This window comes from Molossus molossus, unplaced genomic scaffold, assembly GCF_014108415.1.
Source record: "Molossus molossus isolate mMolMol1 unplaced genomic scaffold, mMolMol1.p scaffold_m16_p_13, whole genome shotgun sequence".
NCBI lineage: Eukaryota > Metazoa > Chordata > Mammalia > Chiroptera > Molossidae > Molossus > Molossus molossus.
Genome location: NW_023425348.1, coordinates 53,820,827 through 53,837,893, shown reverse-complemented (window position 1 = coordinate 53,837,893; position 17,067 = coordinate 53,820,827). Strand labels below are relative to the sequence as shown.

The 17,067-nt window shown below is 50.5% G+C and overlaps 1 protein-coding gene across 1 annotated transcript in view; it reads right to left on the bottom strand.

The window, feature by feature from the left end:
- Positions 1-1,403: 1,403 nt before the first annotated feature.
- Positions 1,404-17,067, bottom strand: part of AMPD3 (adenosine monophosphate deaminase 3) — a 40,905-nt gene continuing 25,241 nt past the window's right edge. The window contains exons 7-16 of the mRNA XM_036257761.1: positions 16,021-16,215; positions 13,908-14,039; positions 13,222-13,385; positions 12,407-12,533; positions 10,001-10,164; positions 8,808-8,928; positions 7,497-7,670; positions 4,748-4,858; positions 3,504-3,676; positions 1,404-1,716 (exon numbers count right to left, since the gene is read on the bottom strand). Of these exons, the coding sequence (XP_036113654.1) occupies positions 1,701-1,716; positions 3,504-3,676; positions 4,748-4,858; positions 7,497-7,670; positions 8,808-8,928; positions 10,001-10,164; positions 12,407-12,533; positions 13,222-13,385; positions 13,908-14,039; positions 16,021-16,215 (1,377 nt within the window). The 3' untranslated portion in view covers positions 1,404-1,700. The remainder of the gene's footprint in view (positions 1,717-3,503; positions 3,677-4,747; positions 4,859-7,496; positions 7,671-8,807; positions 8,929-10,000; positions 10,165-12,406; positions 12,534-13,221; positions 13,386-13,907; positions 14,040-16,020; positions 16,216-17,067) is intronic.

The following is a 17,067-nucleotide window of genomic DNA, read 5'->3' as shown; positions in this document are numbered from 1 at the left end:
TATGATAGGAAGTATAGTGTGTGCCTTCTAGTATTTGTGAAATGGTGGTGGTTTTTTTTCACATTTATTTTATGTTATAAAGTTTTCCCTATCCTAACTCAATAACAAAGGGTTTACTCATATTACTTAAACTTTAGTTTAAGAAAATGAATTTGACTATGTATTGAATTTAGAAGTGGAGAATAATAGTATCTGTTTTATTCTTAGGATAAACTGATATATTGTACAATAAGTAATCTTTAACAAGTAAATTTTAGTTAATTGAAGAGATTTTTTCTTATCATGTAGCTTCACATTCTTATATACTAAATGTTTATATTTCACAGAGGACTACTTTGTATTATGCTCTGGGGGGTTGTGATGTTTGTGTACTATGTTTTAAAATTCATTTCAAATTGGACTCGGTTTTCTTATACCTAATATATATCTGAGTAATAAGGCTTCTTGAGAGTATCTTTTGGTTTGATGACTTTTAACATTGGGAAGTTGGATTTATTAAAAGGTGGTCTAAAGAATTGGCATTTTTAACTGGTTTCTTCTTCATTAAGTCAAGCTTACCTAATCTATCCAGGAATAAGGAAACTACTTGGAGGTTAGGGAAATCAGCTGATCACCCACATTTGTGCTGGACAACAAAATGACAATACAAAGAAACAGTTTACAACAGACAGTCATTTGTTTTTTATCTTTTTAGCCTATTGGACAGTAAAAACAATTGATAAAATATTCCATCCTATGACAGTTTTGATGTTTACCTGGTAAAATCACTTCTAAGATCAAATTAATGTAATTAGAGAAGCATATTAGAATCTTAGTGCTGAGAAGAGGAAAGCCATTTATAAGAAGAAATGGTAGTTTATAATTAAATTTACTGATATATATTGTCATGGAGAAGAACACATTTTGGTCTCAGAAGACATAAATGCCTCCTCAGATATGTTTTGATAATCTTGCAGCTATGTATAGTTTTACTCTCTGGCATGCCCTATCTTTTTAATAAAATATTTATTTAGAGGTTGAGGGTATAAAAATGCCCAAGGAACTATATTTGTCTGATTAGTGTTTTATTATAGTTAGTTACACTTGTTTATAATGTAGTCATTGTTCAGGTATAGAATACTTAGGATTATTACCAACATAGCACCCTCAGCTGTGTCTACAAATCCAGGAAAAGATGAATATTGTTTCACCTACACAGCACTCAGAAACAAGGAAAGAAAGCCAGAGGGATGGTTTGCAATTCTGCTTTAATCCAGGCTCTGAGGAAGTAAAGGCCCAGGACAGGCCTTGGCAAATACCAACCCAGGAGCTGTGATTTGTTTTCATGAGTCAAAAAGCAACGACATTGATCATTTCAGCAATGCAGTTTGAAGTAACACGTAACATGAAGTTGAGCCTTTTAGAGTAAGGGATAGCACACTTCAAAAACTGTTCTTTTAGAAACATGGGCTGGTATACAGTTACCTTTCATTCCAACTGTGAACATGAAAGAAAGTAGGATCCCGCCACACACACACACACACACACACACACACAAAAGGCCAGTTGGGTACAATGATGTGGCGGAACAGATAACAGTAATATCCAGGGGAAAAGCAATGAACGGATGTGGCTAAAGCTAGAGAAGAAGATAGCAAAGGTTTACCTTCTGGGTCTTACCTAGTGAGCTTCAGTTTGAAATTTAGTTTTCCTAGTGAATGTCATCCATATCTGAGTCTTTGTTAAAAATAAATTAGTAGTTATTGATAACTTTTCCTGATTCCCAGTCTTTTCTTAAACATTTGCTTTAAATGTTATTAACTTGAAATAGTTTTAAATTATTGAGCCATAGTAATGACAGACTTTGTTTAATAATTAAAAACAGATGCTTGATACAGATAAAATGACAATGAAAACCTGTACAATGCTTGCAATGTTAGGGCAAATGTATACAAATGGGGTTTTTCAAAAATAATAAATGCCTAAGATAATACTAAGTTTTCATTCAATTTCTTGATTAGCTGTAAGATAGCACATGTGTTTGCCTGGTAAAAAAAACAAACAAAACCCACTACATTTATTGTTCCATATGCTAAGTTGACCAGTGGAGGGGACAAGCATGATAAAATAAAATCACAGGACAAGAAAATCTGAAGTCAGATAAGAATTTTTACACGTAAAAATAAGGTTCGTCCAACCTCATAATGATTCAGAAGGACTTCACATATTCTGCACTTGCCCACAGAAATAGACAATGTCCTTGAGCAGCTTGTGTAATAGGGGCACATATCCTTTAAAAGTTGCCAAAACAGAAATTCACTTATTCAACATACATTTATTGAGCACTTACTATGTAGCAGGCACTGGTAACACAGATGAAGAATACATTAGTAGAGCTTAAATTCAGACCAGTCTTAAAAAAATACTTTCTATCCTGGCCCCTGGGACCACTTATATCTTCTGGAAAATCTGCGTATTAGGTAAGGGAGAAATGTTGCCTTTAAAAAGAAACACACCAGGTTACAGTGATAAAAGGCATAACTGGAACAGTGGAGGCCTCCTGGAACAGTGGAGAAAGGACTGGAGTAGAAAAATCTAGTTCTAGTCCTATTACTTCCTAGCTGTGTGACCTTAAGCAAGCCTCACTTCTCTGTCCCTAATTCTTTATAAGTAAAATGATAATTGGGCTATAATCATAGAATATGACAGCCAAAAGAACAGAGATCATCTAGTCTGGTGCTTTGCAGAGTCCTTAGTTCAAATGAAAATATGTAGTCCTAATGAAGAAGCAAAGGCAGCACCCAGAACCTCATTCCCCCAGCCCTCTCCCACCCTGAAACTGGGAGGGGGGTTCAAGAACACCATTTGAAAACCTCTCATCTAGTCTAAACCCTCACTTTTCAGATGAAACCAAGACACAGAATAGGAGTGACTGTTTCATGTGCACATTTGGCTCCCTAAGTAGAAAGGAGGGTGGAGGGCTAAGTAAAACAGTTTAAGAAATTCATTAAAAATGCAAAGAAGGAAGTTGCCTATTTTAATTCTCTCAAAGTAGCTCCTTTATGAAAGGGAGCTTTGAAATTGATTTTGTTTTAAGGCAGCCAGCCAGCCAGAGGCTGAAATGAACAACTACCAGCTAGCCTGCAGGGCCTACAGCGGACTAGGGCAGAAAACCACGGAGACCCCATGTCAGTAGGCACTTGGACCATGGAAGATCCTGGCCCCAACAATGAAAGCACTAGCGGTTTCAAGAGAAATATTTGGAAAATTAGGAATGAGTATAGACAAATGTCCAGCTCCCAGATCCCCAAGGAGCGGTCAACATCTATTACTCAGAAACACTAACAGAAGTAGGCATGTTAGATCTTAAAGTGAACAGTGCAACCAAAATCGCTAGGCTTGAAAGTTCTTCAGAGGCATCCTCTCCCTGGAGGAAAGTCCTAGTGGGGGATCTTGACCACTGTTAATCACAGCCGACTTGAAACTACCAGGAAGTTACAGTGCATGTCCAGGGCTAGACCTACTTGGTCAGGGCTGTGATCTGTTCTGATTTCATGGCGTCAGACAGGAAACTGAGCTCGTTGCATAATGTCTCATATCGGAACGCCATCCGAATCTGAGCAACATTTGTCTTTCGAATATCATTGCCTTCAGGTCCTTCTTTGTAATAATTTTGACCCAGAAACTTCTGCTTTTCCTGTGGATCAAGAGAAACACAAATCGAACAATATACCTTATATTCCCTCTCTACATCACACTGCGGCTCTGGTATTCGGCCACACCAAATCAGACGTGCCCCTGAAGAAGGTCCTCCCTCAGGACCTCCCGGGGCAGTTATGGAATTCCTCCTGGCCTCCATGTCCTCAAGGATGTCACCCTGACAGCCACATTCATTCCCTTCATTTCTGACTATACCTTCCTTGAACAGAAAGGAAAGATTACTGCTGGTGAGGAAAAGGCAAGGTGAAGACTCTCAGAAGTCCCTCCTGAGCTTACAAGGGCAGACTGTTTGGATTTGGGGGTGGGGGGGGGGAGAGGGGCGGGTAGTCCAAGGAACCAAGTGCACAACAGAATCTGCAGCCTTGAACTCCTCTCTGCATCAGCATCAATACGGGCAGCACTGAGGCAGCCCTCTTCCTGTACCAGCGGCATCACCCAGAGGAGGTACCCGGGGACCCATGACATCATCTAGCGCAGTGGTTCTCAACCCTGCACATCAGAACCACCTAGGAGCCTGTAAAAAGAAAATTACTGATGTCCAGTTCCCATTCCTACAGTTTTTTTATTCAATTTAGGTACTATTCATCTATTCAAGAAATACTGAGTGCCCAGGATGTGCCAGGGGCTATCCTAGGCCCTAGGGATATAATGTTGAACAAAACAGTCTCTGCCCTCATGGAGCTTACTTTCTACAAGGAAAGACAGAAAAACACATGACTGCACATTACAGGATCAGTGATAATATTATGAAGAAAAGTAGACTAAAGGGGTGGAGAACGGTGGCAACCGTGTCTGTTGAAGAATGGGTGATGCGGGAAGGCTCTGGGGAGAGGACGTTTGAGTAGAGGTCCTGAAAGAGTGACAGCAGCCAGGAACGTTCAGAAGTCTCCTGCCCAGGATTTGGCCCTGGAGCATGAGCTTCAGTGTGACAGAGGCCCTGCTTGTGCCCTCTGTCGCTGATCCCCGAGCCTGGACAGTACCGGGTCAGCAGGCACTCCTTGTGCGCGTGCTGAACGGCCAGGAGGGACGGGACCGCCACACGGCGTACCTGGTGCGAGAGGCCGCTCTGCAGCACGCTGTTCCGGGCAATCTCACACAGGTCGCACGTGCTCAGCTTCCACACCTGAGCTGCGATCGCGTACTCTTCCATCAGTGCTTCCTAGATCCCCAAAAGGACGCGTATTAGACGGCAGAAGATGCATGCCCGTGCTGCCCAGACCTCCAAAGCCAGAAACATCGCACGTTGCAGATTTAATTTTTCTTTAATGACTGGCACCTGGATAATCAAACAATATCCTCCCCCTTCAATGACAAATTCCTAAGACCGTTTTTGTGTGAAATCTCAGCTCACCAAGGAGAGCCATGTCAAAGAGCACCTACGTATGTATGTGTTAGCCAGCACATGCTGGAAACCCTGTCCTTGTCATGGGGACAGCAGCCTGCTCTCCTGTGACAGCCTTGGTCAAGCATACCTTTAGGACCTGCTCTATAGCTTTGTTATTTAACAAACCCTTTTCTTAAGATTGTCCAAAAATCAGAGTCAATCTGAGTAAAGTACTAAGAGCAGAGATGGAACCTTAAGAATGAGAAATGAGCCCTGGCCGGTTTGGCTCAGCGGTTAGAGCGTCGGCCTGCGGTCCGGAGAGACCCGGGTTCGGTTCCCACTAAGGGCACGTGCCTCGGTTGCAGTTTGTCCCCGGCCCTGGTTGGTCGTGTGGGTAGCAGCCACTCGATGTGTCCCTTCACGTCGATGTTTCTCTCTCTCTCTCCCTCCCACTCTATCTGTACAAAAAATGGAAAAATATCCTCGGGTGAGGATAAAAAAAAAAAAAGAAGAATGAGAAATGATCGGTATCAATGGTGAGACAGTGTTACCCCAAAGGGTTTGGTGTGGGGCTGTGCTTTCACAAGATCCGGGATGGGAAATCACGGGTCCTTCCATTACCACTGCCTCTGCATCCTAGAGCAGTGGTTCTTAAACACCCAGGATCCCTGGGGTCCCCAAGGCCTTTTCAAGGGGCCTCCCTTGCCAACTACATATCTTTGTGAGACAAGGTTTTCTTCACATACTTTGATCAAAACAATTCATCACAACAGATTGAATGCATACATGAGAATCCAGCTGTCTTATATCACTGGACATTAAAGAGATTTGCAAAAATGTAAAACATTGGCATTCTCGGCATTTTTTGTTTGATTTAGGAAATAGGGTTTATTTTTCATAAAAATTGCTATTTATGTTAACATTTAATAGTTTTATTAATGTTATTTTTTAATGCGCTAATATTTTTAGCCCAGCCGGTGTGGCTCAGTGGTTGAACATCGACCCGTGCACCAAGAGGTGGCTGGTTTGATTCCCGGTCAGGGCACATGCCCAGGCTGTGGACCCGATCCCCAGTGGAGAGCACGCAGGAGGCAGCCAGTCGATGTTCTCTCTCATCAATGTTTCTATCTCTCCTCCCTCTCCCTTTCTCTCTCTCTAAAATTAATAAAGAAAAAAAAAGTTTAATAAAATAAAAATGAGTTAATATTTTTCAGTTTCCCATTAGTTTCTGACACAGTTCAGTATTACTAGATATAACTCATGCTCTCTGAGGGCCTCAATTCTTGAGCATATAAAAGGGTCCTGAGACCAAAGCTTGGAGAATCTGTCCTAGAAGACACTGTTTTTACTAAATCAGTGGCTGTCTTATCAATACCATCCAAACGTACTTGGCGTGCTAATGGCTGGTCCCCATGCATGACATGGCTTTCCCTTTTCTCTTTCCCCAGAGGTCTAAAGTGTAACAATAATAGTATTAATAAAAATGGTAGCCGACATTTTGAATACAGGCCATACGCGACACTATATTAGACTCTTGGTTCATCATCTTAGTGAAGCCTCACAATGCAGTAGAGGCTTGCACATGTAGAGGCCGTTTTCTTCCTGTTTTACACATGAAAAGGAATACGATACAGAGACATCAAGTAACTTTACCCACGTCACAGAGCTAATAAATACAAAGAAAGGGAAAATAGAGAAAGGCAAGGAAATGAAACGGTGCCTTTAAACTTTCAAAGACCCCCTGCCCTGGCCAGTTTTGCTCAGCGGTTACAGCATTAGCTCAGCAACCAAAGGGTCTCAGGTTCAATTTCTGGTCAAGGGCATATACCTGGGTTGCAGGTTTGATCCCCAGCCCCTGGTTGGGGTCGTGCCGGAGGCAACCAATTGATCTGTTTCTCTCACATTGATGTTTCTTTCTTTCTCTCTCTCTCTCTCTCCTCTCTCTCTCTCTCTCTCTCTCTCTCTCCCCCTCCCTCCCTCCCTCTTCCTCCTTCCCTCCCTCCCTTCCATTCTATCTAAAAATTGGTTTGGCTCAGCGGTTAGAGCATCGGCCTGCGGTCCAGAGAGACCTGGGTTCGGTTCCCACTAAGGGCACATACCTCGATTGCAGTTTGTCCCCGGCCCTGGTTGGGTTGTGCGGGTGGCAGCCACTCAGTGTGTCCCTTTCACATCGATGTTTCTCTTTCTCTCTTCCTCTCTCTCCCTCCCACTCTATCTGAACAAAAAACGGGAAAATGTCCTCAGGTGAGGATAAAAAATATAAATAAAAATCAATGGAAAAATATCCTCAGATAAGGATTAACAAAAAAAAATTTTTTTTTCAAAGACCCCAAAAGAGGGGTCCTAGAAGGAGCACTTCCCTTATGAGGAGCTTACCTGCTGTCTTCACTGGGCCCCCAGCCCACCTGTGTGCCAGGTGCCAGGACCGGTGCCTGCTGGGCACCGAAGTCCTCACCTCCCCCTGAAGCCTCACCTTCGTGTAGTGGAACTGCATGGGGTCATCGGTGGAGAGGGAAACATGCAGTCCCTTGTGCAGGAATTCCCTCAGAGGGTTTTTGGAATATTCGAGGAACAGACTGTTGTTGCTAAGAGGAGACATGGCAATGGGGATCTGAGCCAGGTAGTAGAGATACTGCAACACCGGACTCTGCAAAAGAACCACCAAACTCAGGTAACAAGGGCCAGAGAGAGGGAAGAGGGGAGGGGAGAGGGTGGACAGGGAGGAAGGGAGGGGAGAAGCATCATCAGTGGGAGCCAGGGGTCTGGGCAGTGTCTGCAAGTCCCCAAAGCCAGGACACCCCATCTCCTACCTTCCCCTGACCTCTCTGTTCACCTCGGCGGACATCACGTGTCCCTCTCCCTGGAACTGCCCTGCCCAGTGTTGGAAGTGCTCCCTCTTGCCTCCAAAGTGGAGGCACAGCTCAGGGCAGGACGGGCAGCCGCACACCCCAGCTGACCCCAACCTACATGCTCAGCTCCCCTCCCCAGGCACTGGCCCCAGCTGGTCAGTCCAGAAGATGCCCCCACTTGATGGTTTTGCTGCTTTGACTGCAAACATTCAGGTTGAGGCTATAAACACTCCAGCTCTTCGGAGGTGGGTAGGGGCAGACCTGACTGGGCTAGGGTGGTTTTCTGATGTAGCACCTGCCCCACATGAAAATGTGACAGGTGGTTAGACCTCCCCAGGGCCGGAGCAGTTTGAGCAAACATTGTCCCTATGGGAGTGCTCCAAGCGATGGAATAGACCAAATGCAGAGTTCATGGGAGCACGAATTACATCAGCAAAAAGGCGGACTCTGTCCAACAGCTAGAGATTGGCTGAATCAGTTATGGCCCATCCGGATGGCAGGCCATCCTTCCGACAGCCTTTGGAAACAGGGGCGAACCTATTATGTTGCAGCTCAGAAACATGCTTGTTAAACAGAGTTAAGGGATAAAGAAGGAGCCAACAGTCTGTGTTCACCATTATAATAAGCATTTAAAAATATGCTCTGGCAAAAAAAACAACATGAATTGAAGAAACTAAAAAGCTGTAAATGGCTGTTTCTATTAAAGCAATAGCAATATGGTTTTTAATCCATTTCTCCATGTTTTGGAAATCTAAATCATGTTATAATATTACTTTCATAATTAAATACGAAACCAAGAGGACTACAGACAGCCCAGCCCAGAGAAAGTCCTGGACCTTTCAGCAGCGCTGGCCAGAGGCTCCGGGGGCCGGCAGGAGCCCGGGGAGCCCAGGGGAGCCCGCCGCCGAGGGACAGTCTGTGGATGGCTGCGTTACCTTCTTGAGGAGCAGCCCGTGGGAAATGTTGTCAGCAGTCAGGAAAGCAGACACCAGGTGGGTGATGGACCCCGCCTCCCCACAGTGAGGCCGGAAGAGGAAGGTGCTCAGACCTCGTTCCCTGCAGAACAAGTCAGGCGGGCTCTTGGTCAGCAAGGACCCCTGGTCCACCCTGCCCAGGACCCCCCAGGCTGGGACCTGCACCCCTAGCCCAGGGCCACTCCAGGGGAGACCGGCACCATGGCAGGGGAGCACAGGTACCTGGAACTGCCCCTCCTAAAGTGCAGGGGCCAGGCCAAGAGATGCCCTCCCTGGGGAACAGGGGCCTGCGGGAGAAAGAGACCCTGCCCTGTCCTTCATCCCCTCCTCCCCTCCCCCTCTTCACCAGGCCTGTAGCCCAATTCATAGACCTTCAAAGCAGGAAAAGCCGTAAGAAATCACTGAGTCCGACTTCTCTGTTACACAAACAGACAGACCCAGAGAACCCAGAGGGTGGAGTGAGACATTAGAACCCACTGAGCAGGTCAGCGGCAGAGCTAGAACTAGAGCCCCATGGCCGAAAGCTCAGCCCAGACTGCCCCACCCAACCCCAGGCCCTGTCCTTTTGAGTCCCATTCACAACCTCCACCCCCACGGACTAGCTCTGACTTAGGCTGAGCCAGTGAAGCCCCAGGCCCAGCGGGCAGGAGGGATGCTAGACTTGCAGAGAGGGGCACGGATGGCTCAGCGTCCTGTGCGCCGGGCACTGGACTCCTGCCGTATGTGCCTCCTTGTGTGTGTGCACTGCTGGAAGTCTGTGCGTGACCCATGCTCCATGAGAGCATGGACTGAGTCTGCTTCGTTCCCAGTGACATGTCCCGTGCCTAAGACAGTGCCCGTCACATAGCAGGTGCAAGAGTTTGATGCATGAATAATCACATGTGTGAACACTTGGTGGTAAGTGAACATGCATGTGCATTGGCACATCCTATGCATTATGTCAGAGGTGGCCAGGTGCATGTGTAGGAGTCAGTGCGGGTGTGTGTGAACATGTGTGTACAGCATGGGGTTTGGCTTCGTGGCATGTGTGGTTGATTGTGTCTGTTGCAGTGGGCGTGACTGCGAGTGTATGTGGCCCTGTGTAGGAGGCTAGGGCATGTCCCTGGGTTTGCAGTGCAGGCCCGTGGCCACCTGAGCAGAGCCGGCTCGCCCACCTGCGGAGGTTGTTGAGCACCATGATGTTGGCATACATGTAGTACAGGTAGTAGCTGTAGGGCGGGTTCTGCTCACTGGTCCAGATGTCTGGGCTGGGGCTCTTGTCTGAGAACATGTGGTCGCTGTGCTTGGACTCATCATCCACGCTGTCGAAACCTGTCACCTGGGCAGCACAAGGGTCCTGCATCAAGCCAAGGCAGAGGAGCGCCAGGGGCCTTGGAGGCACAGTGCTCCCAGGGGTGGGGAGTGGGCAGTGCCACCATCTCTCCTCCAGGCTTCCAGAGGTGCCAGGAGGCCAGGCGAGCGTGCTAAGCCCCTGTGGTGGTGGCGATGGCGAGGGGACTCGGGCCAGTGAACAGTGAGGCGGCCATCCTCACTGCCCACTCCTCTGCTGTGCCAGGGACAACAGCTCTGAGGGCGGGGACAGGCATGTCCCACACACCTACTCTACGTCAGGCCCTGCTTGCCGTACTCACCACACATGCACTGATTTACTGCCCAGCGGCCCGTGAGGGAGGGCTTGGCCGTCAGAAACCAGCCCACTTGGGCCCACCAGGCTCTGAGCACGAACGGGCTCAGCATCTGGACTTCGGGCTGTAGGTGGAGAATACCCAAGGGCATGTCCCGGTGTGGTCACGAAAAACCAGCCGGCTGCTTCCCAAACAGGCCCAGCTGGGCCCCATCCAACACAGCCCTTGGAAGGCTGAGCCGTGGTTCTGGGAGGAGGTGGCTCTACCCCCTGAGCCAGGATGGAGAAGCTCAGGAGATCCAGTTACACCTCAGCTGGGGCCCCAGCTATGCCCCTGGGGGCCCCTCCCAAGTCACAGGCTTCCTAGTCACCTGACCCCAGAGGTCAGGCCCTATAAAAACACAGCCCCTTGGCCAGCAGGTGGGGCAGATTTGCTCTCCTGTGGCCCTTCCTTCACTCAGCTACAGCAGTGCTCTGGGAAGGGCCTGGAAATCTGCCGCTGGGCCTGCTAGCCTCTCCCAAAGGAGCAGGGACCACGGAGATACTGGCAGAATCTTCCCTGTCACAGAGCTGTATCTGCCCAAGGAGCGACAGGGTCCCCACTGTCACTCGCGGCACAGCCTGGGTGGGCGTGGGGGCCAGGGACAACCTCGAGCTCTGCTCTGTGCTCATAGCTCCAGGCTTCGCTGGAACTCAGGGCTGGCAGCCCCGCCACTGTGGCAACCGAGGCGGGCCCTGAACTGAACCCCCCGCAGGTCTCCTCCTCCTTCCGCTCCTCCTCCACAAGCCTGCTCTTCCCCCACTGTCCACAGTGGCCTCTTAAAGGTGCACTGTCCACCTCCAGACACCAGGCACCAGGAGGGCCCTGGACTCCTCCCTCTAGCTCACCTGCAGGCTCTGCCAGGTCCTGTCGACCTGCACCTGCCCCGCACACGCGCGCTTTCCCTCTCGGGAGGCAGAGCGGTCCGGGGCTAACGACACCTGCTCGGGCACCTGGATATGAATTCCAGTTCTGCCACTTCTTAGTTATCTCCTCGTGTACACATTGGAACCAGTAGCTCCGCAGGGCTGGTGTGAGGACAAAATGGAGCGCACCCAGCACAGGGTCTAACCCACAGCAAGCACAGAATGCTGCTCATTATTAACACCAACCACGGGTCAGGTGGGCCAATCATGAGGGTGAAGCATGGCCATGGCATGGAGGGGACCACCTCCAGCCACCTCTGTTCCAGCCACTCGGCACACAGCAGCCAGGACGGTGTCTGTTGAAACACAGTGTCAGCGCTGTCCCGCAGCTTGTTCTAACCCTTTCCTGGTAGCCCCCCATCCCTGACACACATTCACAACCTCAATCACCCCTACCCCATGACCCCAGCTTCCTGGAATCTTCCCTGCCTCCCTCCTTGTCAGAAATCATCCACATACCCTCCACCAGGTACGGGACTGACTGCTCACTGCCTCCAGCGACCCCAGGGCCAGGCACAGAGCCTGCGGCCAGCTGCGACCATGCCCTGCCTGGCGAGGTCTCTCCCACCTCGCTTCTCTCCCTCCCCGTAACTAACCAGGCACGGAAGATAAATATATTCGGTGGGGCTTGTGTACTTAAGGTGTGAGGACCATCTTTCTGGGTAGACGCAGAAGAACTGCAGTGTCTGCATTTCTAAAGAAGCCGGAGGTTGCAGGGGCGGGACCCAGTCTTTCCAGCCCCACCTGGCCAGGCACTGACTCCTCAGTCCTTCCCTGCTGCTGCCCCCACCCCCCGCTCCCCACCCCAGCTGCCTGCCCCCGCCCCCCACCCCAGCCCCAAGGCTGCCCCTGAGGACGGTGTTATTTTAGAAACTGAGCGTCTTGGGGTGGCAACTCTGCCTGCAGAGACAGATCTGAGGAGAGAGCCTGACCGGCCCCCGGGAGTCCCCTCCTCTCCACCCACACTTACATATTTGAGGAAGAGGTGAAGCTCCCGGTGGTCTTGGGGGTTGATTGTGGCCTCGAAGAGGGGCAGGAAGATGTTCTCCAGCATCTTCCCAAAGTTTGGCAGCAGCTTCTTTGACCGAAATATGTCACTGGGGAAGGCGAAGACGGTGATTAAGGTGGACCCAACAGCTCTTTGGCCTGAGATTGGCCTCAGTCACCCTCAGGCAGCTCGGGTCCCATCGAAACACCCAGAGTAGAGCCAGAGACGTGGCTTGGACCCTCCTCTAACTCCCAGCAGCGTCGGCACTATGGGCATCACTGGCGAACTCAGCACCTACCCAGGCCCCTCAGACAGCCTTCTCAAGCAGAGGCTGCACCGGGAGAAGGTGGAGGCACCCAGGCTGACCATGGGGGTGAGTCCTATTCCCAGTGACCCACACTCTCTGCCACAGGCCCCAGGCTGTCCAGGAGCCGGGAACCCCCCACATCAGCCAGACAACCGGAGGGGACAGTGATGGTCCCTGAGTCCAGTCCAGGAGAAGGCCAGCAATGGAGGCCACCACCAGGTCACTCACACCCTCATGCTCACCAAGGACATCCGCAGCCTGCAGTGAGACGGCCGCAGTCCCCACAGGCATGTGCACACACATGTTCTTTAAGGAGTAAGTCTGTCACAAAGGCATATCTGCCAACCACCCCTTCCTACAGGAAACCCCTGGGGAGAAGAGGCCTAGTTGGCCTGGAACAGGCCCCACCTCCAGTAGTGCGGACTCAGTGGCCCACAGAGCGCAGGCTGGGGTCCCAGGGGCACAGCAGACAGCGGGCTGCCTCACTTACTAGATCCGGGGCACCTGGATGATCCAGCGCATGTTGGGAGAGTAGACCTTGTGCTGGATGAACCAGTGGGCCAGGCTGAGCCACTCATCAGGACTGCGGCCGTAGATGGAGAGCCGCGGCTCCGAGTACTGGTACTTGCTCTCCTCCAGCTCCCGGGCCACCTCCTGGCACCAAGAAGAGCTCAGGTCAGGCCAAGGGCACCCCAGCTGCCGGATCCTGCAGCTCCCTCAGCCACCTGCTCCCAGGCTGGGCAGGCCTCCTCTACATCACCTTGCTGCCGAGTAAGTACTCACTCGCCTCAGCAGAGGCTCCTTCCTGGAGAGAAAGGCCTTGGGTCTGCACCATCACACGCATGACCAGGCCAGGCAGCAGACACGGCTCCACATAGAGCTAAGCTGCTCCCAGCCAAGTTCAGGCTGCAAACAGACAGGGCAGCGAGGCTGGGCGCTGTGAGTGCTCCGAGGTGGACCCCTCCCCCTCCTCTCGCCTGCCGTCACTCTGGACACACGCAGCACCAGCCTGCCCATGCCCGGGAGTGGGGCCGGGGCCAGGCACGGGCACCTGAGCACCTCAGCCTCACTGGAGCTGGGTGGTGGACGGACAGGGATTCGGGAAGGAGAAGACTAGGAGGCCAAGCACACTTCTGACGGCAGAGGCTGCCAGGTGTCTGCGGAGGGCTCACTCACCTTGACCATCCGAGCAAAGTACTCCCCTCCCAGGTAGTTCTCCGTTTTCAGATACAGGTCACGCAGCTCGCTGGCCCCCACAGGATTGTATTTAGAGTTGAACTTGTCAAAGCGGTGGAACGTCTGGCGGCCCTGGAGAGAGGGGACCCCAGCCAGGTCACGGCACCGTTCTGCAGTGCCCTCCCAGGCCTCTCGGAGGGGCTCTCCCACAGGGCCACCCTGGAAGAGGTCTTCTCGGTCAGTTCTTGTGTAAAGTCTTGGACTGTCACTCGGGCAGCCTGGGGGTCCCTTTGTGAGGCCCCCGTGAAGGAGGACCGGGGGCCTGGTGCTCTGAGCTGCTGTGGCTAAAGGCAGGCTGGCTGAGTGAACAGAGAATGCTCAACTAGGGAACAATCCACTAAGTGTGTCCTAATGAGACTGCTGTAATTAACCTAGTTATTATAACAGGAAAGGAGCACAGGGAAGGACAAATGTTCCGGGCATGTCATGTGGGCAGTTTTGCCAGGAAGTTGCAGTTTTACCGCCCAGGGAGCCACCGGGTTATTCTGGGCAGGTCACTGGGGGAAGGGGCTGGACAGGGAGAGGTGGACACATGTCCAGTAAAGCTGGGGCACGTTGGGAAGGTGCTTGCCTGTCAGTTACACCTGGGAGCAGGTCATTGGCAAGAATGGGCATGGCCACTGCAAGGGCGTGAAATCTGGGATATTTGCTCCCCCGAACAAAGAAGTTCGCTCCTCCTGGCCTGTTGTGCTTAACTCCTGGTTTGCAGGGTGCTCTCGCCTCCTGCTTCCTGGCATTCACCCGCATGGCCCACGGCCACGTGGACCCCCACATGATGGACTAATGGACTGTGACTAGTCTGATGCTAGACTGGACCCAGTTCCAACATGGAAACTCCAGACACGGGCTTTGCTTCTGGCTCTACTGAAATCCCAGCACACTTCTTCTGTGGCTGGAATGGACTTTGGAAACCCAGGGATGTAAGTCCACACAAGTAAAAACATTCATCCTCCCTTTGAGTCTCAGGGAATTCTTTTTCTCTAGATATAGTAAGGACCCCACCCCCAGCACCCCGTGAGGAAGAGGACACCCCAATTTCACCAATAACACTGTTACTGCTTAGACTTCATAAGGCACTTTGTCCACCTCATCTCATTCAGTAGTTTGTTTGTTAATTCAACAAATTTTTTTTTTTTTATCGTGGTAAAATAGACATAATACAAAATTTACCATCAAAATTGTTTTAAGTGTACTGTTGAGTGGTATTAAATACATTCATATTGTTGCACAACCATCGCCACCATCTATCCCCAGAACTCTTTTCATCTTGTAAAACTGAAATTCCACTCCCTAGTAACCGCTCTTCTTTCCACCTTGATGGAGTGGCCTGGGCTAGGGACTTCATAACGTGGGATCATACACCATTTGTCCTTCTGCATATGGCTTTTTTGACTTAGCATAATGTTTTCAAGGGTCATTCATATTGTGGCAGATGTCAGTACTTTATTTCTCTTTAAGGCTAAAAAAGATTCCATGGTGTGGATATACCACGTTTTGTTTTGTCGCTCATCTATTGATAGATGGCTGGGTTGCTCCCCCTTGGGCCCGGGGAAGAATGCTGCTGTAAGCACTGATGTACAAGTGTCCGGTTTAGTCTCTGCCTTCAGTGCCACAGACCTCAGAGCGGAATTGCTGGGTGATAAGGTAAATCTTTAACTCTTTGAGGAAACTCCCTGCTGTTTGCTAGAGTAGCTGCACCATCATTTAGTATCTCAGTAACTTCTCAATGTCAATAGGCACTGGCAGTCACCATTTACAGGCAAGGCAATAAAAACCTAAGAGAGCTGCTTAGGGGCACACAACTCCTAAATGACAGAAGTGGAATTAGAACTGGACCCTGCTCTACTCCAAGTCACATATTCTTGTCCCCTGTCCCAGGGCTGCTTCCAACCCTGTTACTCTGAGGCCAAATGATCTCTCATAGTCTCCATGGCTAGAAGAGAAAGAGCTGCTTTTACATTTAGCCTCTCTCCAAGCACAGCCATGGCTTCTTTTCAGGAGGCTGAGTCCCCAGCCAGGACTGCCTGAGGCATCGGGGAGGACGCCCACTCACCGCGTGGACGTCCAGCGAATCCACAGTGAGGTCGTAAGGGTCCATGTGCAGGCTGTCGAACACCTGCCGCAGGGTGACCTTCTGGCCCTGCTTCTCGGTCACGATTCTGTCAGGCTCCGTCTGGTACGTGTGCTTGATGAAGCGCAGCAAGTGCTTCTGATTCATGCAGGCAGCCGCGTGGATGTGCGTGTCCACCTGCAGCACAGCGCCCACCAGTGAGTCAGGCCCCCTCCTGCGGCAGCAAGAATCAGGGCGCCCACCCCTCCGTGTGCAGTGCAGAGCCTCGGCACCTTTTGGACCGTGGAGGCCTGGATGCCCCTCCCCATTTCTTCTCTAGACTTTGGAACTGGTCTCCCTCCCTCTGCTCTTGCTGCCCGATCCACCTCCTTCCAGCATCAGGAGATCTTTTTAAATTGTATATTGGATCTGACCACTCCTGTTAACAAAACATCGGTGCACCTTATGTCTTCAAGATTAAGCTCTAGCTCCTTAGCCTGGGATTCCAGGCTCACTGCAGGCCTTAACTCTCACCCACCGTGGTCCTGCGGTACGCTCCAGCCACACCACGCCATTTGCAGGGGCCTGGGGCACCATGGTGTCCCACACCACGTGCCTGTCCTCAGCCCGGCCTCCCTTCCTCTTTCTTAATCCACCTGGAAACTTCCTACAACTTCCTCCCCTTGGAAGCCAGTCCTGACCTGCAAGCAGAGCTGATGAGTCTCCCTGACCCCACCTGGGAACCTGCACAGACACTCCCTGTACATGTCCCTGATCCGCTCTAGCGTTTTCCTGTCTACTCTTCACTAGACCGGGAACTCCTCAAGGACAGGGACCATGCATGGACGTCTCCAGCACCTTCCCCAGAGCCTGGTGCAATGTATTAGTGAACTCAATGGATGGATGGATAAAAAAAATGAACAGGTATAATAGGTTCCAATAGTTTTAATGCTATCTACATCCTCATGCAATCCTGAGGGCCCACCAAATGCCCCACAAAATCCCACTCTCCCCATTGGCCTCTCTCGGAACCCCCGGAGCCTTCTCTTC